The sequence below is a fragment of the Sceloporus undulatus genome, chromosome 3, assembly GCF_019175285.1.
Source record: "Sceloporus undulatus isolate JIND9_A2432 ecotype Alabama chromosome 3, SceUnd_v1.1, whole genome shotgun sequence".
In the NCBI taxonomy this organism is placed as follows: Eukaryota; Metazoa; Chordata; class Lepidosauria; order Squamata; family Phrynosomatidae; genus Sceloporus; species Sceloporus undulatus.
In genome coordinates this window covers 5,387,329-5,414,529 of record NC_056524.1, presented here as the reverse complement: position 1 = coordinate 5,414,529, position 27,201 = coordinate 5,387,329, and the positions used below count along the sequence as shown (strand labels likewise).

The 27,201-nt window shown below is 38.8% G+C and overlaps 1 protein-coding gene across 2 annotated transcripts in view; it reads right to left on the bottom strand.

Moving 5' to 3' along the window:
- The window catches only part of FCHSD2 (FCH and double SH3 domains 2), a 164,681-nt gene that overhangs the window by 130,864 nt on the left and 6,616 nt on the right, over positions 1–27,201 (bottom strand). For both annotated transcript variants that reach the window (XM_042456817.1, XM_042456818.1), the window contains exon 2: positions 694–739. In XM_042456817.1, coding sequence (XP_042312751.1) covers positions 694–739 — 46 coding nt within the window. The remainder of the gene's footprint in view (positions 1–693; positions 740–27,201) is intronic.

Below are 27,201 nucleotides of genomic sequence, written 5' to 3'. Positions count from 1 at the left end.
AGAATGAAATCTGATTTTTTTAAAATTAAATAATCCTATGTAAATTTTAAAATTCTGATTTTCAATTTTTTTTTAAAAAAAATCTATCTGCATTCAATTCTGAATCCATCTTGTAATTGAGACAATTAGCAGAACAGATTTGTGTCACACATACCTGACTGTAACTATAAACTGCCAAGTCAGAAAGGTCTTCTGCTCTTCCACTACCTTGTGTGGCACAACTGCTAAGGGGAGGAATAGACTAAAGGCAGATAAGCTACAAGAAAGTAAACTGTAGTACATTCATCCCTCCATGTTCAATGGGATTACGGGCACAGGACCCCTGTGAATGTGGAAAAAAATGCAAACAACACAAACACTATGTTTTTACCTGAGAGAACACTTCTCTAGGAATCCCTAGGTCCTCCAGTGCAACTCTGTGGTCTACATTTGCCAGACATTGACCATAGAACAGTGTTGGAGGAGCTACAAATGCCTAGTTGAGTGTTCTCTCTAGGTCCTTCGGTGCCACCTCTGGTTAAAGTGGATCATAGAGTTGTGCTGGAGGACCTAGAATTCCCAGAGAGAACATTTTCTAATAAAATCAGTGAACAACTAAATCTGCAAAAGTCGAAACCGCAAATGTGGAGGAACAAGTGTATACATCTTGCCAGTCTGTAGAAATTAAAAGATTTTCTCCCTCTCATGACTTACCTGTGCATATTCTCTTTCAATTGCGGCTTTCTTCTGACTGAATGTCCTAGAACAAACATGAAAGGCATACTATTAAAATGCAGAAACAACCACATTGAAAATTCAGGTACAATGTTTGAAATGGTTCTGCATATACATAGTTCCAATACTCTGAACAGATTGACAATTAAACACTAGTTGTTTTGTGATCATGGTACATGTAGCTTCCAGATTCAGAACCTTCCCTTTGTTGTTGTGGTGTGCCTAAGTCATTTCCAACTTATGGCAACATTAAGGCGAAGGTATCTCCCTATCCATTGAGACTTCTTTTAATTACTTTGATTCCCATAATCATAGTATATGGACAGCTTTTGTAAATGAAAAATTCAAATCTTATTTCCAATGACATACAGTAATATACCTGAAGATATGATACTGGTTTTGTCTTGAACACGATCGATAACAAATTTATTCCAGCTGTACAGATCATTTGTGCAAAACAGCAGAAAGGAGAATTTATGAATATTTTTATCCAGTGTCTCATCTGTTAGCAAGAATCAATAACTAAATATTGGTCAAAGATGATTTCAGTGATAATAGCAACAGTGGAACTATTGACAGAAGGCTGTATATATTTTATAATTTGTATTTACTTTACAGCTGCATCGCATAAGCAGCAATGAAAAATTCTAAAACAAGCCGAACTTCAAAGTACTTTTGCAATGTCTGGGAAAAGCCCCCAGACTTCCCACACATCCCTTTTTCTTCTTCTAGACCCGTTTCATATATGAATATTCAAGTGTGCATGAATGGGCCATCACAGTGAGATGTACTTATCACCACATTTTTCAATGGAATCAAGCTCACATATTCAGCCATTAGCCATAAAGTGAAACAACAATCAAATGAAGATATATCAGGTGATCAACACCCATGGACCAGCCTTCAAAGTCAATTTGGCTTCCCCTTCTCTTAGGATTTGGTTATAATTGATGGGCTTTTGGTTCTTTTTAAAAAAACCTTGTATTTTATCAGATCTATAGTACAACCTGCCCTGAGCCCTTGAGATAAGGTACTGCAACAAATCTTAAAACACGCACACACAGAGAGAAGCAAAATAATCCTGTAGCACCTTTGAGATTGTGCAAAAGAGGTTGGAAGTGTAAGCTTAAATAGTTTTGGTCTACTTCCTCAAAGGAATGTAGTAAACTGGTGCCAAGGAAGGACCAAAGCTTTCATAGACTTAGGGCCTGAACAGACAGGCCAAAATAAAGCTGCTTCGGGTCACTTTGGAGGTACAGTATGCTGTTTAAATAACACATGCATCTTAAGAGGCCAGAAGCTGCACCAAATCTGTGCTCCAGTACTTAGGACTGGAGTGTGGCTTTGGCGCAGCTTCCGGCCTCTTAGGATGCATGCATCATTTAAACAGCATACCTCTTGCCAAGAAAACTCTATGATAGGGTTGCCTTAGAGTCCCCACAACCCAGAAACAACTTGAAAGCACACAACAACAACCAAGATGTTGATATAGCCAGTTAGAGCTCTGTGTATCATGCATGAGGTGATTAGCACAGAACTTAGATGATTGAATCTCAATTCTCTATCCTTTCTTATTATAAAAACAGGTTTCTGGCCCTCAAAGTAGCTGTAGCCATTCAGTGTGCTCCTTAAGCACCAATGCCAAATAAATTATGCAAAGACAAAAGTTGAATGGAGCAAATCTACTTAATCCAAGGGTCATAATTCAGTTCCCTCAGATAAAGAACTTTAACATTACAGTACACAGAGAGATCTTGTAGCACCTTTGAGACTAACTGAAAGGAAGAAATTGGCAGTATGAGCTTTCATAGACTTCAGTCTACTTCCTCAGATGCATTTGGTGGAGTGGAAGCCAGGTACAGACATAGTTATGCCATAGGTATGTGAGATGTCAATTCTAATTACAAATCCTTTGTGCATGGAAATGAAGTTGCAGGTCCAATTTTAACAATGGTCATTAGTGCACAAAGACATAGGAAACTGGTCTTTGTGCATGGAGATGAAGTAGCAGATCCAGTTTTACCTTAGGACTAGCCTGTGGTGAGAGGAATAGATGAATGTAGGGCACCCCTATGAGGATGGGGTCAGATAGTGTTGAAGTGCAGTCCCTCAGCAATGGAATGAACAAAGACAATGGTTTCCTGGTAAACTATACGGACATGTCTGTACCTGGCTTCCACTTCACCAAATGCATCTAAGAAGTAGACTGAATTCTACGAAAGCTCATGCTGCCAATTTCTTGCTTTCAGTTAGTCTCAAAGGTGCTACAAGATCTTTATGTACTGATTCTGCAAACTAATATGGCTATATCTTTGAATTCTACCACTTTACACACAGCTCTGCCTATCAATCAACAGCAGATATAAAGACTGAGGTTCTCCTCTACTTAAGAAATGAAAGTTGAATTCAGTTTATGCTTGTTTCTTCCCACATGTGAGAGGCAAAGGATTCTTGAGGTTCTACTCAAGGAGCTAATACTGTGGCTATGAGAGTTCCTTCTAGAATGAGACAGCTACTTGCGTAGATGTTCTATACCTTTTGAAGGGGAAGAACTCCACAGCTTTTAAGATACAGCAAATAGCCACACTAGCTATTTATGAGGTTCTGAAACATTTTGATCTACATCTCCCAAACACAGAAAGACATTTCTGGAAGACCAGAGACATTTACCTTGCCCTAAAAATCATGTCACACGCAATATTTTCTGTTAACAGCAAGATCCACTAAGTGGCTTCTACTACCTAGTCCGCTTGAACAAGGATTAGAAATCGGCTCTTATTCCATGTGATCAATACAGAACATTATGCTTGCGACTCTTGTCTTGTACTGATGTTTTTTTGCTAGACCTAGTATATAAAGTCTCAAGTCCACCATAATTAAAGTCACTATAGAATAGCTACTACATTTTAATCTTTTTATTTGCAAAGAACTGACTTGAGGAGAAACAATGCTAAAGATTGACAGTAACAGCCTTTTAATGTTCTTTCAAGGTTTGTGTTTTTTTTCCAGCTGTGTTACTGACATCTCCTAGAACAGACATATACAAAGCTTTTTTTAACCTCAGGATAGTTTATACAGGGATTCTCTTATGACATCTAGACATTTATTACCAAAAAGAAAAAAACATCAAGAGAAATGAGATTTAAAGACTCACATTTCCCAAGAGTACAGAACCTCTGCTAAGAGCAAAAAAACAGCCAGTGATCTAAAACATTATCATCTTATCTTGAGTAATCTGACACACCACATTTGTATTATGTCAAGAATTTCAGATTTAACAATTTAATTTGGGGGGTGGGGTGGGCTTTTTCACTCACCAGCATTTTAGTAGAGAATGTTTGGCATTATATACTAACAAAAGCCTTCTGTAACATTCATTAAAAATCCTGGAAAGACCCTGTTTGCTTGCACACAAAAAACCCCATCTGTTATTCATTACACTTATATATTCATAACTGCTGTTTTATATGCATGCCTTTGACTTTAATAATTGCTACAAAAGAATGAAAATAGTCAAACGCATTTTTGCCTGATATTTTTGTTTCCTTCTGGGAAAGAAGCTGATGTTTTCAAGCACATATGTCAAGGAAGGACACACTGTCAGAGGTATTCCTGCACTGTGCTTCTAACAATTACATCCACTTATTGCAGCGAAAGCATGCAGAGAAAATAAGAGCTGCTCTTTTGTACTGTCAAGGTCAATATTCGACATAAATTGGTTTTGTTCTGAATTAATCATCCTCTATTTTTTTTAAAAAAAATAATACTGATTTTAGTTCATATTTATCTAGCTGTACTACTCTGAACCAGGTACTTTCTCTACATGGTTGTAATAGAAACCATTCCTGAAAGCACGATAGCCAGGCACAAAACTGAACAGAATCAGAGCTGCATTGACTTCTTATATACAATTGCACAGAATAGCCCCACTTGGCAAGCCAAATCTTTATAGAGCTAGTGCAGCCTCCTAATACCACTTGACACCCCATCAGTCTATGGTCCACATTTTAATTTTAAATTTTGTACAGCCTGGCATAGTTGTTGGAGTGGTTGGAGACCAGGGTTTGAATCCCCATTGAGCTACGGAAACCCACTGGGTGACCTTGGGCAAGTCACATGCTCCAAGTCTCAGGGGACCACAATGTCAAACCTCCTCTGAATGAATATTACCAAGAAAACTCCATGATAGGTTCACCTTAGGTTGTCAGAAGTCAGAAACAACTTGAAGGCACACAACAACAACAATTGAGTCAAACACCTGCACATGAGGAAAAGGCACAGCAGAAATGGTCCAAACTTTGCCTGCGCTTTTTACAAAACTATTTATTCATCCCTACTATCTAGCCTCTCTGTATCCTACCCAAAAGATTTTATCAAGCCCATCCTGCTATTCTGCCACAATTGCGCTGCTTTATGAATGAAAGTGTATCATGTTGTCATGATTTCTTATTACACTTTTCCCCATGATAAGACTTTAGTGATTCATGGTTGCATGATCAGTTTTCTGCCCTGCCAAACACTGCCAGTGTGAATGGGCTGCTCCTGAAGCACGGGGCTCTTCTGTTCACATTCAAGCAGCAGTCTGATACATCGGGAAGAAGCGGGGGGGGGGGGGGGACAAAGAATCCTGGATGTCAACTGCACACAGAAGCTAGTTTTGGGAAGCTTGTTGGTGGCGCAATGGCTATGAGAGGAATGTGAAGGGGAGCAGAATCATGGCCACTCACACTACATGACTGCCTGAGAAGTGGAATTGCCATGGAAGTGACCTATCGCATGAAGCCAGTAAAGGAATAGCAGCAAGACTGAGAGCATATTGACAGGTTTCGCTCATCAATAAAAAAGTGCAGTACACTTATGAATGGAATGCAATGCAGCAGTAGGAGGAACATGACATTGTGTGATAAGTACCAGCCAAAGACACTTTTATCTGTTGAAATTCTGTTTTTTAGCCTCCTGTGGTCCAGTCCTAGACCTTCACTGAGGGCTGAGAATGCTATGTATCTGCTGCTCTGAGTCAAGAGACTTTAGGAAGAACAATGAGGATGACTGGTACAGCCCTTTCTAGTGTATATCAGAGGGATTTCTTCTTTTATTATCTTTAGGTTTTTTCCATTGCTTTGTTATAAGCTCCAATGAACATGACTGATGGAAAAAACAACTCTGCCTCATTTATGGTTCTAAGACAATACAGTACAGTAGTAAGTCTTTCAGCACATGATTTACTATAGAAAGAGAGTTTATCTTCCTCTGTGATCTGAGCCAAAAAAATATATATCTTTAAATTCCAAGCAGGGAAAACTTTTCCAATGATGAAGCCTCAGTATCTAACTTTCTCCCAAGACAAGTTGTCATTCTACTGTCAATTATTTATGAAGTACTTAGCCATGTTTTATGGGGGGGGGGAGACTTTATAGGTACTTTGGGCGGTCCAGAGGTAAAAGGCTAGTTGGTCCTAAGAAAAATGTAGCTACACACACAAATATACAGATCCATTATCAGTGAATTCTATGTAAATGACATACCTCCTCACAATGTGCTCATTAGAGAAACATTTTTTTAAAAAATGATATGATAAATGGTGATTTGAGTCTTCCCATTACTATACAGTAGAATCAAAACTGTACCACCCCAATACAAGAAGGATATATTGGCAAGAGATATTTAGGAAAACCTAAAGGATTAGAAAAACCAGCACAGAGCAAAAATAACTCAGTGGTACAGAATGCTGAATAAGTAGGAGATGATAAACTGACAATGTAGATTGAGGAAGAACAGAATGGAGTGGCTAGAAAGGAATGAAGGTGTAAAAATATTTTTAAATGAAAGAAAAACACATCTGAATAAGTCAGTTTCTTGTTTGTTTGTACGCTGGTAATATACTGTATATCCAGGCTTTCATCCAAGGAGCTCATGGCAGCATACATGGCTACTCTCTTCCTCACTCTATCCCCACAAGAGTGGATTGGGATGAGAATGTGACTAGCCAAAGGTCATGCAACTTGGGACTCGCACGTCATAGTCCAGTGCTCTAACCACTACATGACATTTGTTCTTACCGTTCACACTGAGAAGCTATGTCCATAGGGATAGAATAGATACTGCCTAGATACATTACTTGAGATTGAACAGTGGGATGGAAAAGTAGGAAAATGTGTGTGTGTGAGGAGAGATGAAATGGAATGGAGTGGATGAAACCCTGAAGTTGGCAATATTGTTTGTTGCAGATTCCCCATTTATAGTACAGAAGATGGTAGGATATGCCTCCCTTGCTAAGGTCAAATTGTGACAACACCAAACTGTGATGCTGAAATAAGTGCCACTCACAGCCACAGCAAGCACAAGAGTCAAAAAGAATAGAGAGAACTAAACATTTTAGACATCCAAAACATTAATATTTTTCCCTGGCTGATTAATTCCCCACCCCAAGACCTGTAGATATGAAAGAGGCATATTCTACCAATAAACAAAGTATAGGTGGTTATAGAGACAGAGGTTTCAGTGTCATTAGTATTCTAGTTTGTTTGATGGTGCTAATATGCTTACACAGTAGTATGGTGACACCACAAAATATTTGCCAAACATGCCACTTAAATCTAACTTGCAGTTGAAAGACAATGCAATCTGCATTTATTTACACATGCCACTGCAACTGTTTCTTCACCATGGTGACAGTATCTCCATATATCCCACTCCAACCTAAACAGAAAGGCTTAGATACTTATTTTGGAGGCAGCTATTCAAAAAAGTAAAACCAAGAATGGTGGGGCAGACAGTGCTAAATCAAGTCCACTGCTGACTGTTACAGTCTAAAACTGAAGTTGCAAAGTGGAATAGGTGGTTGCTTCCAACCATTTGCAGAGGTAGAGATCAGGGACCAAGGTTGCAAGTTGAGATGTAGTACCTGACAAACTGAATTAGAACCAATTCTCAATGAGGTTTAGGACTACAGTGCTAGCTAGGAAATGGACAGAATCTCTGGACCAGGAATTTTAGGATGACTATCAAAATCAAAACAAATTCGTGGACCTCTGAATAAGTCATTGGACTTGGAATGTAAAAATTGGTACCAGTGTATGAAATGATCCATAATCTCAAATGCTGTGTTACCAATCTACTTCAACTGTATGCCTCAATGAATGTATATGTGAAGTGAAAAATCTCTTGTTACCATTTCATTGAATTCTCTAATTTTCATCTGTATTTTCTTCCTGTCTTGCCAGCTTAAGATGACTTTGTTTTCTTCCTACACTGAAATCATGCACAATTGTAATGAATTCTCTCTAATATGCACCTTTTACTTAATTTGTTAAAAAAAAATTCCCACCGACTAAAAGCGAGTTTAAGCATGTTTTTCACATTTGCTTTATTTACCCATTCACATTTTAAAACTGTGTGTACTGTAAATAGCAGAAATGTGCAAATGTTCAAGGCACACTTCTTCTCACAAAAAGCTTCAAGAAGTACAAAAAATGCTAACTGAAACTGTTAAATCCAATAAAATTATTTTCCATCTGTAGCTTCAGCTGGTGACCACAAAGCACTGAGGAACACTGTCTTCCCAGGCTCTCCTCTGCTTTGCTACACACCAAGACAGAACAGTTCTGTCGGTCGCCATGATTTGATCATGGAGACTGAAATACTTGGCAGGGATTTCCTCCCAGCTTCAAGACCTCATTTCTCAGAATAAGGAAAACTGAATGGGAACTTCACTTTATGTTTATGAAAGGTTAATCGTGCACAGAACACATAAACCCCAAGGCTCCAAACGCAGGGGGCAAATTTTAAGAAAACAAACTTAGGGGATTTGTTTTTGTTGTTGTTGTGCAACATTTTGGCAAATATTTTTTTCTGAATGCCTGGAACTAAAAAGACAAAAGACTCACTTGTGGCAAGATGCCAGTCCTCCTGCCTGCTGTTTTACTGCTAACAAGGGGTTTCATTTCTGGATGCCAACTTTTGCTCTTTTTAATATACAGGATTTGTTCGTCAAATCTTGGACACCAAGAACAGTGGAAAATTGCCTCAAAGATCTGAGACATGCAAGGTTTAAACATAATATAAAAGATGCACCAAAGGATTACTTTCCATTTCCTTCCCATGTTTCAAAGGTCATGTTGACTCTTCATATGCAAAGGTTTACAATCTTTCTTTGTGATCCTAAATGCAAACAACAAAAAAGTCTACATTAAGATATCTATCCCTCATGTTGATTCATGTTCTGCTGTGTAAGGGCTATTATATAACCCAGATTGCCTCAGGTTCAAGAGTAATTACCACTTTTAAAATGAACAAGCCTACTCTTTCTGTTGTCAAGGGGAAAATATGCTGTTTTGCTTTCATTACTTACGGCTATTTAATACTAAAACATTAGAATTAAAAGAGAGACATCTTGTTTTAAGAAGTCCAACCAGTTCTATCTAAGATTAAGTAGGGGGTTCTGTTTCTTAACCACTGTGTACATTTTACTGGCCCACATCCTAAAAAGCAACTACTCTTTCATAATATATTATACAAATCATGCCACCAAAAACAACGAATGGGTTTTCATGTGTGTCCATGGGAGATTTACATTCCATTTGTTAGAAAAGAGGAGCACTATTTATGTGACAAAGAGCCAAGCATGATGTAGTGGTTTGAATATTGAACTCGGACTCTGGGGACTAGGGTTCAAATCCCTGCTCAGCCACAGAAACCCACATGGTCTCCTTGGGCAAGTCACACTTTTGTAGTCTCAGAAGCAAGCAAAGACAAACGCCTTCTGAATAAATCTTGCCAAAAACACTGTGATAGGTTCACTTTAGGATCTCCATAAGTCAGAAGTGACTTGAAGGCACACAACAATTTATGTGATTAATTCAAATGGAGCAGATTAATTATTGTGTTCCTTAACTCACTCAACCACTAAACTTTCCACTGTGATTCAAGACAGAGTTCAGCTTTTAAGACATCTATAGTCTTCTTATCTGATATTTATTACTGAGGAAAATTATAATCCAACCATATAGCCCTAGCCTTATCAGTCACAGCATCCCAGTGTTTTAGCAAAGGCAATTAAAAGAGGGTTCTTATTTCAATATAGAAAAAGTGTATGTTCTAAGAGTTTCTATGCAGCCATCAGATTCTATTATTTGTAAAGCATCTTTTGTTAAGATAAACAAGGTCTACATTAAGCCTTCTAACACCAAGCAGAATAAACACAAATTATGATGGTGTCCAACAATGCCACTATTATTTCCCCCCATTTTACATCACCCATGTGAAGAAAAAGGATGGATCCCAGCACAACCATCACAGGGTGAGAACATGATCCCACCACCATGACCACACTTTAGAACAGTAGCTCCCAAACTACGGTTCTCCAGATGTTTTGAACTTCAACTCCCAGAATTCCTTACTGTTGACCATGCTGGCTGGGCCTTCTGAGAGTTTGAAATTCAAAACACTGGGAGGACCAAAGTTTGGGAACCAGTGCTTTAGAGCATCTAAAGCTAATGGATATACTGGAAATAGACAAATTAACAAAAGGTATAAAAAATGAAGTCTAAAAAAAAAAACGATTAGAAAAAAGTTCTTGAGTATTTTCCCCAGAAATGGAGAGAAATAACTACTATGAGAATGAGTTTGCACTAAAAGATAAATAGTATAAGAAATAAACAGATTTTTAATGTAAATTCAGTTAGATACAGAAAATTATGTTTATGTAGATACTTGAGAAAACTATGCTTAAGATAAGTAAGGAAAGTAAACATGATAATTTTAACTTAAAGATAGCCTTTACTGTACAAGAACAGATAAGGAAAAATGGTTAAAAGCTGGTAACAAAGAAGCGACGAATGAGGTATGAAAGAACAGATTATTGTCAATAGATTATTGTCAATCATTTATTGTAAATTGTTGTTTTATGTTCTCTGTTTTATCCAGTCTATGTAGTGAATACAAATGTTACATAAGTGTAGTTTTTATTAATACTATCTATCTATCTATCTATCTATCTAAATTTCTAAAAGAACATTTCATTGTCTATCAACAGTAACAGAAGGGGAGGTTTACATTCCTTACTTTATAAGAAAGTCTAATTCCAATAATGCTTCCATCACAGAACATTAGCTTTTTAAATTTTCAGTAGCTAGATTTATTTATTTAGAATATTTATATCCTGCTCTTCAGCCACAAGGCTCTCCATATTGTTAATTTGACAGTCGCCAGCCCTCAGGCTTACAATCTAAAAAGATATGACACAAAGGAGAAGGGAATGGCAATGGGGAAGGGGTGCAAGTCCAGCAGATACTGCTGTCTCTTCTCTTTTAAATATGGGACAAAATGCTACTTAAAACATAAAGGACTTACACACTGGGGAATGAAACAGAGAATAAAACATCTTAAATGTTACATGGGTCTTAGAATAGCTGGGTCTGAAGGAAGGCAGGTTGTTCACAGTTCAAAAAGAGGTCTCACCCAGCCTCTTGAGAAACAGCAACATGCTCATCTTGAGGGGTCATTTTGGAATCTGGTAGTTTCTTGTCACTCCTGCCACCAAAAGTAAAGTGTTTGGGGGCTCAAGAAAACACCAGTGTCAAGCTAGAGAAAATGGACCAGTCCCTTTCTCGTGAGACAATTGGTTCTCATGGTTCACAGAACTATAGAGTTCAAAGAGATCCAGTTCAACCCCCTTCTGCCATACAGGAAGACACAATCCAAGCACTCCCTGTGACTGATGGCCATCCAGCCTCTGTTTTAAAAGAAAGCAAAAAAGGAGATCCCGCCAAAGAAGGAGATGGCCCCTGTGAGAGGAAGCAGGAGTCAGGTCCAGAGGTAAAAAGAGCAGTCCTTCTAGCCAGTCACTGTTTGGTAAAAGCTAAAAACAACAGCAAGTGGAGATGGCCATTCCTCACTGCCTGTCATGTCTTTGGTTATGCCCTTCATTTTAAGCAGACAGGCATTATTAAATATATGCTTACAGACATCTTGCACTCTGTGCTATTTATACATTATGAAACAGTCACTTATAATTATAGCTAGTATGTTGTAGTGGTTTGAGTGTTGGACTATGACTCTGGAGATCAGGGTTCAATTCCCTACATGGGTGTCACACACTCCCAGCCTCAGAGGATGGCAATGGCAAACCTCCTCTGAAGAAACTTGCCAAGAAAATCCCATGGTAGGTTTGCGTTAAGGTCACCATGGTCCAACACACACTGCAGAAATAATCCAGTTTGAGACCACTTTAATTGCCCTTCCTCAGTGCTATGGAATTCCAGAAACTGTAGTTTTGTGAGACATTTAGCTTTCTCTGTCAGAGAACTCTGGTGCCACAGTAAACTCCAGTTCCCAGGATTCCCTAGCAGTGAGCCGTGGCAGTTGAAGCAGTCCCAGAATGGATTATTTCTGCAGTGTGTTTTGGACCCATAAGTTTGAAACAACTTGAAGGCACATACTACCACCAACAATATCTTACTGTACCTTTTAATAAACTGGAAATGTTACTAGAAACCTTTCCTAACCAAGCTGTAACCAATTACAATATGTGTTCCTATCCCAATTCAAACAGTCAGTGGTTAGAAGGACTAAACATGTCAGATTTTTCTCCGGTTGAAATGTTCTGTGTTTGTGTGTGTGTGTGTGTGCCTTCAAGTCATTTGTTGACTTCTGGTGACTCATTGAATGTCATAGGGTTTTCTTAGGCAAGGAATACTCAGAGGTGGTTTTGCCAGTTCCTTCTGCTGTACACTTCAATATATAACCACTTTCTCCAGACTTCCTCAGCCCAACACCTGCTGTTGCCTCAGGTCTACTACTGTCTGCTAACACTATGACCACAATGGCATCTAAAAGGCTGCCTCTGGAGTTTCCTTCTTCACACAGACAAGATTTTTATCCAGCGCTCTTCTTGAATGATTTGAGCATTGCCGTGTGGTCTTCCCTCATTCTTTAGCTGTACATCGGTCTAACATCTTTGGATCTTTCCACAGGCTCTTCTGGTTCCTGCTTCTGGTCTTTTCTTCTTTTTCTGGTTTCTGCTTTCTAGTTTCTTCTTCTGGTTTCTTGTTCCACACGCTCTTTTCTTCAGTCATTCCTAAATTTGATGGCCTTGAGTCCTTTTCAGCCAGAAACCTTTCAGTGGGTAGAATCGCAACCAGACTTTATCAATTTCAATTTCTTCCTTCAGTACTTTTGGAGATTTTGAAACAATGACCCCCATAATTGCTCCTAGACAATTTCAGCTCTCTTCCCCCAAATGTCATTATTTGTCATTGCTCCTCCCTCCCTAACTGTCATTTTTCGGCCTCTGAGGGAGAGAGTAGGCTGGCCCAGTTCCATCAGGGGCTAGCCTGAAGAAGAAGAGCCCTCCCTCCGGTCCATCTGCCTTGGTCCAGGCCTCAGAGGGAGAGAAGAATGCTGGACCTGATTCCCTCCCCCCCTCACCATTCCCTTCTCCTTTTGTGTCGTGTCTTTTAGATTGTAAGCCTGTGGGCAGGGAACTGTCTGTTATCCCCTCTATTGTAAACCGCTCGGATTCCCAGTGATTGGGCGGTATATAAATAAAACCTATTATTATTATTATTATTATTATTATTATTATTATTATTATTATTATTCTTTTTTTTTACTTCATTTATATGCCCCCTGGACTCCTGTTATCCAGAGATAACAAATTAAAAAAAATACAATAAAAATTTAAAAACCATTTTAAAATCTCTACATTAAAGCACTATGAAGTCATTTTAAATGCATACAAAAGCTAAAATCAAGTAAAATATGCATCTAAATAAGAAGCATTGTGCAGTGGTTTGAGTGCTGGACTATGACTCTGGAGAAGAAATCAAATCCCTACTCTGCCATGAAAACCCACTGGGTGACCTGGGGCAAGTCACACTCTCTCAGAGGAAGCCAATGGCAAACTCCCACTGAAGAAACTTGCCAAGAAAACCCCATGATAGGGTCGCTTTAGGGTTGCTGTGACACAGGTTTTGCAGGTTTTGGCTCAGAGCATAACAAATAAGAACCTTCCCTTCTTAACCATTAAAAGCTTCCTTAAATAAAAAAAAATGTCTTTGCTTGCCAGAGAAAGAAGAGCAGGAAGGAGGCCAGCCTAGCCTCTTGCAGAAAAGAGTACCAGAGGATGGGAGCAGCCTCTGAAATGGCAACTTATAAACATAGGGACTCAGGAAAGGGAGGAAAAGGTAAACTGGTCACTGGGGTTTGCAGGTTTTGGTCCAGAGCACAGGTTGAGAGAGAAGGACCCAACCAAGTGCAAGCTGAGAGTACTTTGGTCCTCCTTACCTTTTGCTTTGTAGGGAAAAAGGAGGGAGAACACAGCCTGCCATTCTCAACTGGAACCCCCAAGCACTAGCAAACTATGCTTTGCTTCTCCTCCACCTTCGCTGCATTGGAAAGGAGAAGCAACACCAGATTCTTGGCCAAGGGACCAGAAGGTATCGTGTGCCTTATGCACCTCACTTTTCCTTCACATAGATTTCCTTAACATAACTCGTGCATCTAAAGTGTGATTGTTCCAGGCAGAAACTATAATTCAGTTTTACCATCAGCCACAAAAGTGGTGGTTTAACAGCTGTTTTTCAGTCTGCCAGTCTGACCTTTAAAACACTGTAAGGGAAAAGGAAGCTTACTCTTTATGTAAGCTTCTCTGGTCTGATTCTCTAGGAGAAGAGATAGTTTTATCCCATAAGTTACAGTCCTAGCCTCAAAACAAAACCCAACGGCACATACTATTTGCGTCAGTATCCTATGCACTGTTTCCTCTACATATGTGTAATCGTCATGAGAATTGTTATTGTTGTTGACTGCAACCTAAGCCTGTAAAACACACAGCATATCCAAGAAGAGGGATAAAATGAGTTACTGTTAGCAACAGAGCTTTAAAAAAATCAGTTTGGGGCATCTAGAATTCCCATAGCAATAGTAGTAGTAAATCCTCAGCAGCAATTCTGCTTTCATCAGAAAGACGCTTGGGTATACCAAAAAGCTTAGGGGAGACATTGCATCCCAGACACAATAGACTAGCAAGACTGGTGATTGGGGAGGGTGGGGGGGGGGCTTAACCATAGAATTTCTTGCAGGGAAATGAAAGCTGTTAGCATCAGCTGCACTCCATTTTATGTACCGGGAATAATGAGTATGCTAAAAATGAGCCATAAATGGACTCACTAGCTCTCGCTATTAGTAATCACTTTATCTAAGAAGAATTAAGCTTCTTCTTTATCCATTAATTTGTTTATTTCATTCAAACAAGCAGGATGGGGGTCTGGGGGAACTGCTTCAACCAATCTTATTTCTTCCTATGTTCCACGTATTAGCAGACAATAACTAGAGCTGTAGTAATACAAATGGTGGTACAAAAACCCCAACTATTTGTCCCTTCGCATACGGTTTATGTATTAAGTCTTGACCCATCCCCCCCAAATAGCATTCTCACTGCTACGTACATTGTTATAAACCTCAGGAAGCCAGTGCGTCATCCTTCATGCACCACCAACATCTTTAACAAAGTGACAGAAATAACATTTTTGATAGCTGGATATCCAGTATAGCTAGCCCATGGAAGCAGCATTTTCTACTGATATTTTTCTCAACTTTCAGAACTGACGTACAATCTTTATTAGAGAAAACACTTCAAATAGTTTAAAAGAAACAAAAATATTCTTACCAGCTCCACCAAACAATGAAATAAATGCCTTACGACCTGGACAATTATCGAATAGTGCCTCTGCTGACATAGGCCTTCAGATCCAGGAAATCTATGACAAAGCTAGGGGATGTTGCTTCTCTTTCTGAGTCAAGTAGGAATGCAGCTCTTCCTTCTATATAGGCTATGAATTCATCTTGCTGTGCAAAAAGTGTCATGGCTTGACATAGTGTGACAGATCCCCTCCTCATGTTGGTCCTGCTATTCCAAACTCATGGGTTCCCATCCCTCACCTTGCCTCTTTCTCCCTTACAATCCCTCCCTAGATGGGACACATGGGCCTCAAGGTGAGTCCTATAAGGACCAATGGATGTGATGCTCAGTGGGTTTGCTGTGGAAAGCGTGACCAGACTCTCTATCAAAACTTAGCAGGAACAACCAGACACAGTTGTAAAAAGTAATAAACAAGTACAGTTGGCTCTTCCCTTTTGCGGGTTTGTCATCCACAGATTGGAGTATCTTCCGATGGCAGTACATGACTGTAGCCATCCCAACACAGTTGTGCACACGTTGCACCACCAATGAGGAGAGTAGGACTTAAGGTCTGGAACAGAACCCCTGTGGATATGAAGAGCTGACTGAAGAGTGGGCCCTTGGTATCCACTAGGGTTTGGTTCCAGGAACCCCCTCCCCATGGGCTCCTGGAACATGTGGAGTCTTATTACATACAATGGTGTAATAAAATGATGTCCCTTATTTAAAATGGCAAAAATCAAGGTTTGCTTTTTTGGAATATATATACTGTATATGTGTGTGTGTGTGTGTGTGAATATTTTCAAGCTGTAGATGATTGAATCCATGGATAAAGAATCTGTGAATATGGAGGGCTGACTATAGACATTTATGAATAGAAAATTAGATCGCACACTGAGCCCTGAGCTATTTAAACATCCACAGCTCCTCAAAACACTATTCAGATCTTTCCCCCAGCTGATTGTTCTATGTCTGTTACAGCTTTTTTCCCTATCTCTGTGCCATCTTTCTCATATCCACCTCTCCCCAATTTTGCTGCAATCCTTTCCCTGTCTCTAGACCATCTCTCTGCAGTCTTTTTCCTATCTCCCTACTATCAGAGACAAGTCTCAGTTTTGTATCCCCCCCCAAACCTGCGCCATCTCAGATCCTCCTTCATAGCATTTCCCAAATTGTTATTAGCGGGCACCAAGCAGGCTTACCCAGCTCCTCCCCTGGATTCAGGAAGCTCCCTTGGCCCAAGCAAGATGTAGAATGGAGAAGGGCTGTCCAGTACCTCTGTCTGAATACCAAACATCCCAAGCTCATCTCTAAGTAGAGCTCAGAAGGACTCCAGTGTGAAACTCTAGAAAGTTGCTGCCCACCTGTTCAGATGGATGAATGGGTTGACTCAGTGTAAGTCAGTTACCTACAGCTCTGCTTTCAGTTTAGTTATTTGCCAAAGAGACAGGGATCTCCTGATTCCACAGTAAGCCATTTAATAATTCACCTATTAGCATATTAAGAGACAAACATTATCAGAATTAGAACTATACACGATTATAAAAGCTACCCTCAAAGTGTAGGGCAGCACGTTTGGGAAGTACTTAAGCTCTTGGCAATTCTCCAAGGAGAAACAACACCAGAGCTGTAGTACACCACCCAGAGCTGGTTTAATGTAAAGTTGACAGTCAAGAGGGATCAAGGCGAGAATGAGATGTGAATGAGAACACTGCCTTCAAAAGATATGTGATAGTCTGAGCTGTTGAGAGCTCAACATGTCAAAACAAACATCTTGACCTGAACCTGGAACACATACAGCATTGGTGTGAGACCCTTTCTGTGAACTAGAGGCCCTCTGCATGCATAACACATGCACTCTGGACCAGTATGGAATACTCAGAGAGCCATCATTACTTAAGAACATAAGAATACTGATCTCATGGGAGAAGAAAAGCACATTTTTGACAATTGTTCAGATGGACTCAATGGATCTTGTTACAAGAGTCGGTTGTATGTTATCTGAATTGTCAGACAAGGTAAATGTCAATGCTTCCTTCAAAACAAGCAGCTGTTCCTGGCTTTCAGAAAACCCATTTAGACTGTGTGAGGGGAAAGAGTCAACCTCTGTAGTTGGCTGGGCTTAAGAACCCTATATTTCTTGATGCACACTCTCCCATTGCCTATTTGCGCAACGGGACTCAAAATTTAGAACCTATGTTTAAAAAATGTAAATCGAAATGCTACCCATATCAGAACTTTGTAAATGCTTCTAGCAAAATGTAAAAGCAGCTCTGCTTGGTGATACCAATTACCTTTGTAGGCCAGTGTCCACTGTGGGAAGACACATGCAAGAGATGAGAGCAACACCACTCTGTGTTTCTGTTTCTCAGAAACTGGTATTCTGGAGTATAGTCTCTCCAGTTATGGTGGTGTTGGTTGTTAACTACCCTTGAGTTAGCCTTGACTTACGGTGACCCTGTGGATGAGACATCTACAAGATCCCCTGTCCTCTACTGCTCTGCTTAAGATCCATGCTCATAACTTCCCTAATTGAGTCTACCCATCTGGTGTGCAGTCTTCCTCTCTTTCTACTGCCCTCCACCTTTTGCAGCATTGTTCTTTTTTCTACTGAGTTATACCTTCTCATGATGTGGCCAAAGCATGATAGCCTCAATTCTGTCATCTTGGCTTCCTGGGATAGTTCTGGCTTGATCTGTTCATTTGTTTGTCTTTTTGGCCATCTGTGGTATTCTCAGCACTCTTCTCCAGTACCACGTCTCAAATGAGTATTTTCTTCTTATCCGCTTTTACCTATAGTCTACCAATAGATTTTGTTATTTATTAAAATGACCAGTAGCTTAGATAGCTTGAGAAAAGTGTTAGACAATTTCACAGAAAATAAGCATTATATTTGTCCTCTATTACACTGTCTAGCCACTTTTTTAAAAAAAATTATAACAAAATCTAAATGTATACTATTTTATGTATAAAAAGATAACTTTTTATCTGTCAAGAGTTGTATCCATGCTCCAGAATTACAGTAGTATGATATTACTTTGCCATAGTTCCATCCTACAGAATCCTGTGATGTATAGTTTAGTAGGGGTACTCAGAGATTTCTGCCCAAAAGTCATAGTCTACTCTATACTAAATTCCTCATTAAACTACAGATGACAAGATTCCATTGTATGCAGCTAGGACTCTGAAAAAATGATCAAAATTGTTCTAATTCTACAGAGTGGATACATTCTACCTTAACCACATAGTCCCATAATATGCTTGGGAACAAACTTAAATATCCCTAAAGGTTAATGAGGCAGGAGTCCACTTTGGAGAAGCCAAGTTTATTCTTCTGGCCAACATTATTTTCTATATATGTTTGATAATTTACAGTCAGTCAATCAAAGTGATTGATTATTTTATTTTTAAGACAACTGAAAAGCCATTTTCTGAATTCCTCTTCCTCCAGGTTCCTTTGCAAAAATCAGTGTTAAACCAGACACTTTCCAGTCTTCTGGTTCGGAGGCCAATATTAGTGATTAGACACATACTTCTTTTACGTGATCAGCAATTTTGCAATTCAATTTAAGAATCCTTGGGTGGATACTATCAAGACTCAGTGATCTATCAGTGTTTAGTTTATCTAAAAGACCTTGAACTTCATTTCCCTATTGCTACTTTCCTGAGTTCTTCAGACTCCCTTACTGGATAAGTTATTTAGGCAAGCACACCTGCTCCTCATCTTTCTCGGTGAAGGCAGATACAATACATTTATTCTATTCTTTTGCAATCTCTCCATCCTCTTTTAGAGGTAAACACTATAATAATAAATCATAATTGTTGGATGCAGCTGTTTTTCTTTCAAGAACTTTTTAAAGAGAAGCACTTGCATTAGTAAGAGAATAATTAGAGCACAGAATGAAGGAGTGGCAGAAACTGAAATAATGGTCGCCCCCAGGAAAGAAACGTATGAAATGTGTGTGTATTTAAATGTGTTTCAAAAATAATATGTCTGTTGCAATTATCAAGAGAAAAGGCGTACACTGAAAGGCACCAAGTCTTTAAATTTGAACACTGCTAAAGACAGCAAAAATCCATCGCTTCAACGTTCAGTATAGAAAGCATTTTAATAGCTTTTTAATACATCATTTCCTCTTTTACATATAAAATGGTTGGCACTTGGTCCAAACACATCAGCACAAATCAGCCAAATGGCACTGTATTTTCTGAATGTTTTTCTCTTAACCTCAGATCACAAATCCCTATTTGCCAAGTCTGCTTTCAACTAGCAACACAGGCAAGACGAGCCTGCTAGTTCATTTACTTTAAAGGTTTCCACAAAGTGCTCAGGTGCAGTCCCACTTCAACAGAAGACAACAACTTACAAAGTAAACAAAAGGACTACAAGTGCCAGAAGACAGGTTCAAAAGCTTTTCTTGTAACAGTAAACCTTAAAGGGAGGAAAAAATTATGTCACAATGGCATCTGAAAATGGCTCAAAGTAAACATCAACAGATTTCGAAAAACCCACAAACAGAGCCAAGATATTTGATCCATTTCAAAAATGCTTCCTAAAGGCAGGATTTGCATTAGTGCAAATGATTTCTTTCTTAAACCAACTTAAGGGGAAAAAACAATGTATTTCTCTTTACAGGTTGAATCTCCCTTCTCCAAAATACTTGGGACCAGAGGTGTTTTGTATTTTATATTTTTTGGATTTTGGAATACCTGTATTTACTTATATATACATAATGAAGTATCTTGGAGATGGGACTCAACTCTATTGTTTCATACCTACCTTATACACATAGCCTTATGGTAATTTATCTAATAATGTGTGAATGAAACAAAATTTGTGTTCACTGAACCATCAGAAAGAAAAAGCATCACTATCACAGCCACCCATGAAAAAAGTGTTGGGTTTTGGAATACTGCATTTCGGATTTTGGAATTCTGGATGAGACTCAACCTGCATTTCTTTTCACATGGTAAACTCAGCTGTGTATAAAATGTAAAGAAGGTGCTGCGGTTAACATGAACTACATTTACGATTCATACAGGAAAGCTTCCCTCTTTGATGCTGTTCATCAATTACAGTACAGAGAAAAATATGCACCTTTTATCTAACAAATCTATACTGAATGTTCTACAATAGCACCGCTCACATCTAAAAATCAGCTTAACTTTTAAGTCTATTTCTCCAACATACATAGATTTACCCAAGCACAGCTTGAAAAGTATGAAATTTGTTAATTAACACAATATTACCCCAATGTAGCATTATCAAGTTTTTGCTTTAGTGATGTGAGTTTACCCATATGGAAACGCAGAACTGACACATCATATTGATAAATAACTATGCTTCATATTCCATTTAGTGCCATGGCAGGAAAGTACAGCAGGGGCTAATTGTTGCACCTGTAACAAGTGAAAAACCAACTGGAAATACCACCCAGAATAACCAGAGATCTACATCCAGTTTGTACTTCAGACTTTTTTGGACAAGGATGACAGCAAGCAATAGGAGAGAGAATGGCCACTGAAGAACAGTATTTTAGTATTTAGGAGGTATTCCCTCCACCTAATTTTTAAAGTTGAGAAGGATTCAGGAGCTTTGGGATGGTAGCGACTTTGCCCATGCCTGGTTTAAAGAATGTATCCAAGTATGAAAATACTGTTTTCTGTCCTTGAATAATTATCTGAGCACCATATGAACCTCACCTTCTGATTCCATTACCATAAACTCACGCTTCTGCCATAAACTCATGCTTCTTTATATCTAGGATCTTCTCAAAGTCTTTAGCCTTTACCAACTGCCTACTGAGATACTTGTTAACCAGGTTCAAACCATTTAATCAAAGTTAAAGAACTATCTAAGCTTCAGGTTTGTGAAGTAGTTAGGGACTGAAAAAATTCTCTATATCCTCAGAAGCCTTCTCAGGATTCCTCCAGGAAGATGCTATGACAGTTAAACCATCTTCCAGATCAGTCCAGATTTGTAATGCATATTTAGAGAACTGTGAGACTGCTATGATACATGTGTTTTGTGTGCCTTCAAATCATTCTGATTTATGGTGACCCTAAGGCAAACCTATCAAGGAGTTTTCTTGGCAAGATTTGTTCAGCACGAGTAGCATTTTCCTTCCTCTGAGGCTGAGAGTGTATGACTTGCCCAAGGCCACCCTTGGTTTTATAGTATTGGTTTCTATGGCTGAGTGGGCATTTGAACCCTGGTCTCCCCCCAAGTCACAGTCCAATACACTACACCATGCCTGCTCTCTGCTGTAATATATATTTGGTCCAATTTGGTTGCTGAAGGATTAAATACCTAAATTAGAAAAAAATCTAGAGAAAAAATTCCTCCAAAGCGAATACATGTTGGCAGTTGAATTCAAAGACACAGCCATGTTAATCTTGAAAATCAGTGTGCCAAGGGATCTTGTAGCATCTTTGAAAGTAACTGCAATAAAGCAGGAGCTTTTGTAGACTTGAGCCTACTTCCCCATGTACCCGAGGAAGTAGACTCAAGTCTACGAACTCTCATGTTACTAGCATCTTTCTTGTCTATTCTGGGGTAAGCAACCTGGCACCCTTCAGATACTGAGAATTACAACTCTGACTGCCATAACCAGCAGGTCCAATGATCAAAGTTCATGAGAAATTCAAAACCTCTGAAGAGCATAATGTTGCCCACTCCATTCTACTCTGATTATTAAAATGTTTCCAAGCAGGGTATTTTCCTGTTTGAGGTTCTGGAGATGCCAGGGAAAAAAGCAGGGACTTACTACAGGAAAGGCATGTGCGCCACAACTAGGTTTAGGCCCTCATAAAAGGATAAGAATCACCTTGGCCCTCTAGGTCATACAAGGCTTATAAAACAGAGATATCACATCAAGAAGATTCCATTTCATATCAAATACACACTAGCTCATACATAAAACAGTACTTCTTCAGCAGTTGAACATATAACTAAGAAATGTGGCTACGAGGTCCTGTTTCATTGAAACGGCAACATTACAGAAGTATAATCATATACAAATGCAAAATGAACCAGACTCAAAAGAAAAAGGTTACATAAACTTTATAAAGTAGAACATACTTCAATACAATATTATTATCACTGGCAATCAGGTCTACAGATCACTGTAAGATTATTTAAATGTCTGAGGCTTGTTATCTGGAGGTTTAAGATTTCACTAAAACTTGATCTAAGGTCCAAAACACACTGCAGAAATAACCCGTTTGACACCACTTTAACTGCCCTGGCTCAATGCTAGGGAAGTCTGGGAACTCTGTCAGAGAGGTGTGGTGCCACAACAAACCACAATTCCTAGGATCTCCTAGCACTGAGACAGGGCAGTTAAAGCCGTCTCAAACTGGATTATTTCTACAATATGTTTTGGACCTTATTTAAAAATAATTGCAACTCAACACTAAACGTTATTACTGTACACTGTAAAGTGATGTAGAAGGGATAGGAAGGAGACTTTAATGGTTCTCTCACATCAGAAGGAATGGGTCATATTGGTACCTGTGTAGATTAATGTGCTATATTAATTACCAGCTGATTCACCAAAAACTCTGTGAGAAGTGAAATGCTGTGACAGAGTTGAAATCTCATAATACCCCAGAACCATGTTTTAACAACTGACACAAGTCACTAAAAACATACAGGCAAATATGGGAGTGATACAGGCACTGATAGAACCAGTTTTCTGATTATTATGAAAGTCAACCCAGTTGAATTTTTTTTGTCAAATGTTTTATGATTTCTGTTCACAACAAATCTAACCTATGCATTTGAGAATCATCAGTAAATTCTGGCACTGAATGGGGATGAGGCAGATAAATTCACTGTTGCCCTGAAGATTGTAAAATGTGTAACATACACTACCAGTCCATGTCAATGCACTTCACGCAAGTAGTTTGTATATTACTAGGCCAGGAATCCTGCTTTATTAAACTGCAACATCAACAAACAGGTTAAGCACACAGCTTATGTGCTCCCCTTCATTCTTGTCTATGTAAGCAGCAAAAAAACTAGGGAGAGACAGCTCAGCATGATGTTCGAAACCAGTACTGTGATTTATTGCACCTAAAAAAAGTTAAGGCATAAGCCAGCTTTAAACTACGGTTTATAAATAACTTACCAATACTGGCTGGTTTGGCTGCAATAAACAATAATCCTTAGGTGTGGTGCCTGTTTTGTTTCCTCACTTACAATAAGGAAAGAGCAAATGAGCTGTGTGTATCAGCAAGGAGCTCTTTTACGGAGCTTCAGTCAATAAGAAACATGACCATTAATCTCAATCTATATGTCCAATAAATATCTTTGCATAGTACACCTGTCTGCTTAAAGAGCACTGTGGTCCAGGATAGACAAGCTGATCTGTGGGAGCTGATGGACATGGCTATGCATTCAGGCAGGATTTCTACATTATTTATATACTTCCAACCTAAATGCAAAGAATTAGCTATGTATGGCAATTTGAGACAGACGTCAAGACCCCAATCACCCCCAAAAGCTTTACAGTTCCAGGCATGCAGCAAGAACAAGAGATTTGTTAAACCCCAGTGGGCTGCAATGTAGATAATTAATTCAAGAGATAACAAGTATAAGGCTAAAACAACATGGCTTCTGATATGCTCCACCTTTACAATCATCCATTTACAGGGCTGTGCAAAACATACAAAGTACAAATCCTTATTCTATAGCCAGGCTAGGGCTCAAAACAAAATATAGTCTTGTGGTTAGCCTTTTAGTAAGCCACCTTGGGTCACATGTCAGCGGAAATGTAGGATATAAATTAAATAACTAGCAGAAGTAGTATATAGCAACTTCAGTAAAGCCACCTCTGATATAACAACGCATCTAACAGTACACAGCAATGCATCTAAATTCCCTTCTCTTGATCTTTGGGAACGGCTGCATTTTGGTGATTGGCATTAAGACTTCCACAGTTGTTTTTTTTTAATGAATTAGAAAAATGCTTGGACATAAAACCTAGATACAATGTTCATGCTTGAAAAATACAGAGCTGGAGAGAACCAGCAATGGACAACCAACTAGATATTCTAAAGGAAAGCTTTCTCTCATAACAATATCCTACTCTCTTAGATTTGCTTTATATCCTTCTTTCATGCTTGCCAACTTGGCATATTCTGTTTGTACAGTACTTCTATGTAACAGCACCAATGTCATAAAAGTGCTTCTTATTATTTTCAATGGTAGTTTTAGAAGCCACTGGTTGTTGGCAAATGGAATTAGTTATCTTTTTATGTTTGATGTTTTAATCTGCATGACGTGGGAGTAGGTTCTGTACTTTTTTAAAAATCTGTACTGTACTCAGTCATGGGTGTGCTTTATTGTAAATAAAACTGATCCAAGAATGGTTTAAAGCAAGAAACTGCTTCCATTTTGGACCATACACCAGCAACTCTGAGCAATGTGTTTCTGCATGGTGCTAAGCATTAGCTTGTCTTTCAAGAGACTATGACTACACAACATTCCTGTGACAAATGACCTTCTCCCTCTCAGTGAAAAGGAGCAACTCTGCCAAATATATAACCCCAGGCTTGCATTGCATCACCTATTTCAATATCAAATTATTTTCAATACCTTGGCAAAGTGATTTTAAAATAATCATCTTACATGTGAAGAATGAAGCATGTCAAGACCAAAGACACATTTAGTTCTGGCCACCAAATAAAAGTATGGAAATCATAGATAAACTTTGCTACCAAAACAACATGCCATGCAGTTACTTGCTAGAAGCCCCTGCCAGCAACACTACACAGTGAACTGAGATTCAGGTTTCAAGAGACAAGAATATCCAATTATGCAAGGCATTCTGTGTAAACTTTCCCCTTTCCAGAAAGTATCTAGTTCACAGAAATATCTGAGACCTCTACAGTGACTCCATTTTTCTACATAAAATATTAAGAGTAAAAAAAAGAACAAATGTTTATAGAGTAGTTGCAGTACATGCTCTTCTTAATCTTGTTAATCCCGTTTGCCAAGACACAAATTCATAACTGGTGTAACAGTTTCCAGAACATAAACATAGTTCATAACACCATGATCAGTTACATAAGCTTTTCTATTCTCAGTTCAGGACAAAGAATGATCCTCAGACACACTTTCCAATATGTTTTCCTCTGCTGTAGCTGTTCCAACAGATTTCAAACCTATCGGTCTGCAGCTGATACAATCAATAACACCTGAATTCCTGTTTTTGTTGCACAAGAACACAGTTCCCTATGTATCCATACTGTCCTTACTATTTTAAATCACATTAGGAAGCAGCAACTGTACATATTTGATCATATTTTTGCCAATTTTCAGATTATAAATAGCATGCATGTAAAGGAGTGGGGCCTCTGAACTTACTTTTCCAATTTCCTTACATAAGTAACAAGAGTTTTCTTTTGTTATTTTTGCAGAGGAAGATGCCAAGTAGTGTTTTGCACATAAAAAGCAAAACAGTGGATCAACTAATTTCCCCCATATAACTTATTCCTAAACATGCAATAACTTATTATGATTAGAAGATTACCTAATTGGAGAAAGACGCTTCTAAATAGTTTACACTCAACAAAAAATGTAGAGTGAAGATCAAAAGGAAAGGACTTCCAGTCTGAACCATCCACGTTCTAGTCCTGTCTAATGTATACTGATGGAATCAATGGAATTTGCACCGTTCAGCAATAGATTCAATGGGTCTACTCTCGTTGAGACTAGCAGTTGGATCTGCACCTGTCTACTTCTTTCAGGGGCAAGCTTTTCAATTCATTCCTCCTTGGACCACTAAGCTCCCAACAGGATGACATGCACAAGGAAGAAGATAGAAATGCCCTGCTGGAGAGCTTATTCAAATGGAGGGGCTCTCAGGGAAGCTGACACCCAACCTACTCTCCTTTTCCTATGCAGATGCCCTGCAGCGGAATGAAGAAATATCCTGGACAAACATCATACTCAACAGTGAAAGGAAAGTAAGTATGTGAACAAGCTGTTCCTGGGATACTTCCCAGGATAAACAAAGTGGTGCAAAAACACACCTCCCGCCATCCAGTAAGCAAGAAACTGGAAAAATACATACTGAGATTATCCACTGACAAGAAATTCATGAAGCTACATATGATGTTAAGAACCAAGAGGCCAACATAAAAGGTGGAGAACAAATATGTCAATGGCAGCTCCTCTCTCATGCCAAATAGCAGATGGGGTTGTTGTTTTGTTGGACCCACAAATCAGTAAGCAAGTCCTGAGCAACCCATCGTTACAGCTAGCGTCTGCTAGAGAAACTAGGCATGAACCCCAAACTTACCAACTTATCTTCTAAGCTTTATTTATGGATATTGGAACACAATGATAATCACAGTTGAGAAACTAATCTGATAAGAGCCTCTTGGTATGCTTTCAGTCAGTCGTAATTGAATGCATCTTTCCAAAGCCTAGCCATTTACAATGAGATGTTAGTGGGATGGGCCCTTTATTAAAAGGGAAATAAATGGGTGCCAGATAGAATAAAAATGTTCTGGTTCTTTTAATCCATGTAAACATCTGGTTTTCTCTGTTAGCTTTTCCAGGATTGCAATTGTTCAAGCTTTGTTCATTCAGTTCTCAATCAAAAGTAATAAAACAGCATTAAAGATAGATCTCTTCCGGCAGGCCTATCCAGTCAATTTTTAATCTGTATATGAACTCTTATGAGTGTATTTTAATGAGTTTATAGTATTGTATTTTAACTGTGGGTTTATGTGTTTTTAATTGTGTTTTGTATTTGAATATGCTGTACCCTGCCTTGAGGAGAAGAGGGAAATAA